Genomic DNA, 7,745 nt, shown 5'->3' with positions numbered 1-7,745 from the left:
TCCAAAGTCCAAAATAGTGCATTTTTGGTCACTTTTTATATCATTTAAAAATGAATAAAAAGTGATCAATAAGTCCTATCAATGCAAAAATGGTACCGTTAAAAACTTCAGATCACGGCGCAAAAAATGAGCCCTCATACCGCCCCATACACGGAAAAATAAAAAAGTTATAGGGGTCAGAAGATGACAATTTTAAACGTATTAATTTTCCTGCATGTAGTTATGATTTTTTCCAGAAGTCCGACAAAATCAAACCTATATAAGTAGGGTATCATTTTAATCGTATGGACCTACAGAATACATATCAGGTGTCATTTTTACCGAAAAATGTACTACGTAGAAACGGAAGCCCCCAAAAGTTACAAAACAGCGTTTTTTTTTTCAATTTTGTCGCACAATGATTTTTTTTCCCGCTTCACCATAGATTTTTGGGCAAAATGACTGACGTCATTACAAAGTAGAATTGGTGGCGCAAAAAATAAGCCATCATATGGATTTTTAGGTGTAAATTTGAAAGAGTTATGATTTTTTAAAGGCAAGGAGCAAAAAACGAAAATGCAAAAACGGAAAAACCTCCGGTCCTTAAGGGGTTAATAATGATAATGGGGAGGTTGTCACGGGCGATCAAGAGAAGGCGGAGCTACTGAATGGGTTCTTTAGTTCTGTATACACTATGGAAAAAGGAGCTGACATTGGCCAGGTCAGTGCTGTTAACACATCATGTAATGTACTGGACTGGCTTAATGTAGGAGATGGTACAAGGTAAGTTAAGTAATATAAATGTAAGCAAATCTCCAGGGCCAGATGGATTGCCCCCAAGAGTTCTTAGAGAGGTAAGTTCAGTAATATCTGTACCCCAGTTCATGATATTTAGAGATTCTCTGGTGTCTGGTATTGTGATTACATACAGTAATACATAGGGGATAATCGTATTATAAGTGAGCCAGCATGGGTTTACTAAGGATAGAAGTTGTCAAACCAATCTAATTTGCTTTTATGAAGAGGTGAGTAGAAGCCTTGACAGAGGAATGGCTGTGGATATAGTGTTTCTGGATTTTGCTAAAGCATTTGATACTGTCCCTCAGACGTCTGACAGGTAAGTTAAGGTCTTTGGGTTTGGAAATTTTAGTTTGTAACTGGATTGAACACTGGCTCATGGATCGTACCCAGAGAGTGGTGGTCAATGATTCGTACTCTGATTGGTCCCCGGTAATTAGTGGTGTACCCCAAGGTTCAGTACTGGGCCCACTGTTGTTTAATTTATTTATCAATTATATAGAGGATGGTATTAACAGCTCTGTTTCTATCTTTGCAGATGACACCAAGCTTTGTAGCACGGTACAGTCTATAGAGGATGTGTATAGGTTACAAGATGACTTGGATAGACTAAGTGTCTGGGCATCCACTTGGCAAATGAGGTTCAATGTGGATAAATGTAAAGTTATGCATCTGGGTACTAATAACCTGCATGCGTCGTATGTCTTAGGGGGGATTAAACTGGCAGAGTCACTGGTAGAGAAGGATCTGGGTGTACTTTTAGATCACAGACTACAGAATAGCATGCAATGTCAGGCTGCTGCTTCCAAAGCCGGCAGGATATTGTCATGTATCAAAAGAGGCATGGACTCAAGGGACAGGGACATAATACTCCCCCTTTATAAAGCATTGGTACGGCGTCACCTGGAATATGCTGTTCAGTTTTGGTCGCCTGTCCATAAAAGGGACACTGTGGAGCTGGAAAGGGTGCAGAGACGCGCGACTAAACTAATATGGGGCATGGAACATCTTAGCTATGAGGAGCGATTAAAGGAGTTACAATTGTTTAGTCTTGAGAAGAGACGTTTAAGGGGGAATATGATAAACGTATATAAGTATATTAATGGCCCATACAAAAAATATGGAGAAAAACTGTTCCAGGTTAAACCCCCCCAAAGGACGAGGGGGCACTCCCTCCGTTTGGAGAAGAAAAAGTTTAGTCTCAAGGGGCGACACGCCTTCTTTACCATGAGAACTGTGAACTTATGGAACAGTCTACCTCAGGAACTGGTCACAGCAGGAAAAATTAACAGCTTTAAAACAGGATTAGATACATTCCTGTAACAAAATAACATTAATGCTTATGAAGAAATATAAAATCCCATCCCTTCCCCAATATCGCGCACACCCCTACCCCTTAATTCCCTGGTTGAACTTGATGGACATATGTCTTTTTTCGACCGTACTAACTATGTAACTATGTAACTACTGCCTAGCAGTGCTGGGGCCTTGGGTTCAAACCTCACTAAGGACAACAATAAATAAAGAGTTATTATAATGACGTCAGCAAAAAGCACTGTGCTCGTGATGTCATCAGAGAGAATTCCAAAAAGAAAAGAATCTCCTCTGTAGTATTCAGCAGCTAATAAGTACAGAAAGGATTAAGATTTTTTAATAGAAGTAATTTACAAATCTGTTTAACTTTCTGGCACCAGTTGATTTAAAACAAAAAAGGTTTTCACCGGAGTACCCCTTTGACTTCACCATTCCCATGAAAGATTGCCTCATCACTGAACAAAATCTCCTGTGTATACTGAGGGTGCTGTTCCAATTTTTGTTTTGCCCATTCTGCAGCACCTGAAACTACGGATACTGGAAGCCTGTGCTAGCATTTCTCCTGCAGTGTTGCTATCAGTGTGTGAAGAGTGGGAGAAGAGGGTTGCATTGACAATCCAACACAATGGGCAGCACATTGAACACATTTTATAAGTGGTCAGAAACGTGTAAATAACTCATGAAAGAATAAAGTTACGTTAAAACCAAGCACATCATTGTTTTTCTTGTGAAATTCCCAATAAGTTTGATTTGTCACATGACCCTCTTCCTATTGAAAAAACTAAAGTTGGATTCAAAATTGCCAACTTCAAAATGGCCACCATGGTCACCACCCATCTTGAAAAGTTTCCCCCCTCACATATACTAATATGCCACAAACAGGAAGTTAATATCACCAACCATTCCCATTTTATTAAGGTGTATCCATATAAATGACCCACCCTGTATATTAATTGTGTAAGTTCATAATGCCTGTTCATTCCCCTTGGTTCCAATGTATCCAAAGTATGGATCCAGAAAGCCTTTCTTATGGAGTAGTTGTTTTATATCACCACCTCTTCTGGTGGGTATTACTTGATAAATGACCTGAAATTTGAGTTGTGCTATATTATGCCCATTCTCTTTAAAATGAAAGGAGATAGGAAACATCAAATTACCACATTGTATTGTTGACTTATGTCTGTTTATGCGGTCTCCTACACATTGGGAAGTTTCCCCAACATATAGGAGACCAAATGGGCACTTGATTAGATAAATTACATTTTTAGAGTGACATGTATAAAAAAAAAAAACTTTTATCTTGAATCTTTCCAGAGTGTGGATGGACTAGGCACAGGAAGGTCCCCAGTTTTTTAGTGTTCAAAAAGGTTTGTGTAGACTTTCTACTTGTTCCTACATCTGCCCTTAGAAGTTTATCCTTCAGATTGGGTAAACGTTTATTGCATATCAGTGGGAGGGATTGAAACTCCTGTACTTTGGGGTAAGATTTAAATAGGATGGACCAATGGGCCCCTATTACTTCATCAATTTTATGTATTAATGGGTGATGAGTGAAAAAGAGTACCTTTTGTAAGAACCTCTTTCTCTTCTCTCCCTCTCCTCTGGAATGGCATCAATAATTCTGTCAGGATAACCTCTTTGAATTTATTTCACAATTCCTTTTGTCTTTCCAATCTTATCTCTGGATCCTTCACTATTTTATTTATGCACTGTTTTTGCGAATAAGGAATAGATTTTTTAATGCTGAATGGGTGGGCAACCATTAAAAAAAAAAAAAAAAAAAAACACACACACACCTTGTGATAAGCCACAGGAAGCCACACCCATATAGCAACACACCAAGCGACTTAGAAAAAAATTTGGGCATACCACTACCAAAAGGTTGACTACCCCTGCTCTAGTACATACACTGCAAATATTTATACTGTGAACAGCCAATTTTTATATGTTTGGCACCATACATTAAATTGTGGCATGAATTAATCAGTGCATGACACAGTGAATATACTCAAGTGCTACTGGCACAACTGCAGAACAGTCATAGGGGTGGCTCTCTCGACTGGTTGGTTGTGCAGTGCAGGACTGACTGACAAGCCGAGTGTAGGGTGGAGTGGCAGGGTGTGGTTAGGGTCAGGGCAGCTGGGGAGGAGAACATAACTGTGAGGAAACAGAAAGGAGGAAAATAACCCAGAGAAGGGACGAACGAAAGATACACTGCGGGGGCACAAAAGCGTCTAGAGAATTCCTGCAGCAAGGACCATTAGGGGCACAGAACCCCACCCCTGAACACACCCTCTGAGCGCAGCACTGGGCGACCGCCGACACCGCCAGCAACATGAGCGCAGAAAACTACTTAATTTGCGCTAAGACATGAAGGTTTCTACTGCAATGTTCCTATAGATTGTATACATTGCGTGCAGCAGGGCCCCACCCCATAAACACACCCATAATGTACTGAGGAGGAGGGGAGGGTGACAAAAACGAACGAGAGGAGCAGCCTGGCCACTGAAGCCCTACACTGCCAGCAAAAGCTTGCATAATTTGCAGAGTAGAAAGTCATCCTGCCCGGGGACTGCAACTGAAGAGAAGAACCTGAGCGTGCTGAGCCGCGGGCGATGCATCCGGAGACGCAGACGGTGAGTCCTTTGGTAACCTGCAGTGCACGCCGTGCTTTGTCGCCCGCTTTTGCCCGAATAGCACACGGTTCAGAGGTCGAAAGAACCGTCTGTAGTTCGCTGGGGGCGCATGTGCAGTACAGGTGATTTACACAGGGATTTCATACTACACCGTGGGACTGAAGAACATCAGCTGCCTGTTACTGCACAAAGACTCCATCTTGCTGCTTCTTAAAGGCACAGCGCACTTTAGAGGAGGGAACAGTGTGCATTGGTTGAATGTAGAATATAAAGGAGGGGTTAAACGATCGCAGCTGTTCATGGGCTCATAGCCATAGAGAACAGTGTTTTATAGAACCGTGTATCTAAGAGCATTTCGCAGAATATTTTCTATGCAGGTACCTGTGCTCAGTGGAAGTATTCTGAATGGGTCTTAGGTGGATATATACAGAAATAAAAGGAAGAACGAGACTGAAGTTGGTTTCTTATTCGGCCAGCTTATTATTCACTGAAGTTGGTTTCTTATTCGGCCAGCTTATTATTCACTGAAGTTGGTTTCTTATTCGGCCAGCTTATTATTCACTGAAGTTGGTTTCTTATTCGAGCATTTCCTTCTAGATGACTATGACAGAAAACCTCTCCTCTTATTCAGCTGCAGTAAACCTGTTTTTATACATAAATGTTGAATATTATTGGGGAACAATCAGATTCAGAAAAAAAAAATCTAGATTGTGTGTATGCAGAAAAAAAATGATAGTAAGCAATGGATGAAAAAATGTGTTTCGAATAAGTAACTGATGATTTTAAGGGGTTAAACACAATTGGGCCACTAACCTAGAGGTGTAAATATAGAGTAAGGGCCGCTGCATAATACTAAACTGTTGCCAGCCGGGCCCAAACAGTTGACAGTTGGCAAGAAAGCAGGTGACACCCTTGCCAACTACTTACATTTTCTGCATTGTGAACAAGAAACTATGGATTTCAAGGGGTTAAATGCCATAAGGCCACAAACCTGAGGGAGTAAATATAAAGAGTAAGGGCCCCTCTATAATACCCAACTTCTTCCAACCTGGTCCAAAAAGTGGATTGGCAGGAAAACAGGTGCCAACCTTGCCAACTACTTTTTCTGCATTTTGAATAAGTAATAGGCATTTAAGGGGTTAAACGCCAATAGGCCACAAACCTGAAGGCGGTAAATATAAAGAGTCATGGCCCCTTTATAATACCAAAATTCTTCCAGCCTGGTCCAAAAAGTGGATTGGCAAAAAAAACAAGTGCCAACCTTGCCAACTACTTAAACTTTCTGCATTTTGAATAAGTAACTGGTAATGTAAAGGGTTAAACAACATTAGGGCACTAAACTAGGGGTGGAAATATAAAGAGTAAGGGCCCCTGCATCATACCCAACTGCTTCCAGTCTGGCCCAAAAAGTCTATAGGAAAGAAGACCGGTGCCAACCTTGCCAGTTGCTTATGTGTATTACAAATAAGTAACTAAGGATTTTAAGGGGTTAAATACCATTGGGCCTCTAGTATACATACAGAAAAACCTGAGTTCACTCAAACCACTTCCAGTAATAAAAATCAATTCTCTCTCTGGTTACTATGGGCAACTCAGCAAATTTTCCCCGGACAGATTTTGATAAATCTCCCCCATAGTGTGTGTGTGTGTGTGTGTGTGTGTATGTTGCAGCATCACTTCCAAATGGCTAAAGATATTAACATGAAACCTGGCACACATGTTACTTATATGTCAAGAACAAACATGGCATAGGTAATTTAAACAAAAACCCAGACTCTGCCAAATGGCAGTGGGTAAGGGTTAAATTAACTATCCTATATTTTTTGTCTACATATAAGTTACATGTGACAGAGTACAGTGACCCCCCCGACCCACGATGGCCCCGACATACGATAATTTCAACATACAATGGCCTCTCAGAGGCCATCGCATGTTGAAGGCAGCATCAACATACGATGCTTTTGTATGTCGGGGCCATCGCATAAACGGCTATCCGGCAGCGCAGACTGCTTCAGCTGCCGCCGGATAGCAGTTTAAGGTGCCCCGTGTGCTCTGGTGATGATCACTCGCCTGTCCCCAGCACTCTGGACCGTTCTCTTCAGGATCCCCTGCATCACCATCGCTCTCCTTCGTCGTCATCACATCGCCGTGCACGCCGTCCCGTCATCCAATAGGTGCGTTGTGCGCAGTGGTGCGCCGTGATGACTGTGGTGAAGAGCGACAATCCCAGGCAGCAGAGGCGGTCCGGAGCAGTGGGGACAGGTGAATATAACATCCTATACTTTTCATTGTACGAATCCCTCAACATACGATGGTTTCAACTAACGATGGTTCATTTGGAACGAATTACCATCGTATGTTGAGGGACCACTGTATTATCGAACTATCTCCAGCTGTTTGGAAGTTATGCAGTAACATCTATTTCCCATAGACTTGTGTGGGACTTTAACCCCTTAAGGACCAAGCCCATTTTAACGTTAACCTTTTGGGGATGCAGGGTGTATGCATACGCCCTGCAACTCGATCCTTAAAGGACATCTGCTGCATAATTAACACTTAGCCCCTATCCACAGGATAGGGGATAAGTGTTTGATCGCGGGGGGTCCGACTGCTGGGACCCCCTGTGATCTCCTGTACGGGGCCGCGGCCGTGCCGTGGCTCTCCTGTGCATGGGGCGTGCCAGCCGCAGCATGACGTTGCGGCCGGCACGCCTCCTCCATACATCTCCCCCATAGAACATAGAACTGTATTGAGACGAGGAGGAAACGGGGCGTCACCGTCGAACTCTAGGTCGACGCTACGCGCCTTAGCGCTCCCTATGAGCGCTAATGGCGGCGCCCCATTAGGGAGATCGAGGGGGGTCCCAGCGGTCGGACCCCCCGCGATCAAACACCTATCCCTTATCTTGTAGATAGGGGATAAGTGTATATTGTGATGCAGTTGTCCTTTAAGGACTCAGGGTGTACCTGTACGCCCTGGTCCCGTTTACCGGGTTTAAACCGTTCTCGCCAGCAGAGA

The 7,745-nt window shown here is 42.8% G+C and overlaps 1 protein-coding gene across 7 annotated transcripts in view; it reads left to right on the top strand.

The window, feature by feature from the left end:
• The first annotated feature begins 4,116 nt into the window (after window positions 1-4,116).
• The window catches only part of KLF8 (KLF transcription factor 8), a 458,675-nt gene continuing 455,046 nt past the window's right edge, over window positions 4,117-7,745 (top strand). For 5 of the 7 annotated variants that reach the window (XR_008847870.1, XR_008847869.1, XR_008847872.1 and 2 more), the window contains exon 1: window positions 4,117-4,727. Coding sequence is in view for 2 of the 7 variants with exons in the window: in XM_056539900.1 (XP_056395875.1) it covers window positions 4,707-4,727 (21 nt within the window). In the remaining 5 variants the exon portion in view is untranslated. The remainder of the gene's footprint in view (window positions 4,728-7,745) is intronic. The other 2 variants (XM_056539900.1, XM_056539896.1) reach the window with 2 other exon arrangements.

Source organism: Hyla sarda, chromosome 9, assembly GCF_029499605.1.
Source record: "Hyla sarda isolate aHylSar1 chromosome 9, aHylSar1.hap1, whole genome shotgun sequence".
NCBI classification, from domain to species: Eukaryota; Metazoa; Chordata; class Amphibia; order Anura; family Hylidae; genus Hyla; species Hyla sarda.
This window is presented reverse-complemented; position numbering and strand designations above follow the sequence as displayed.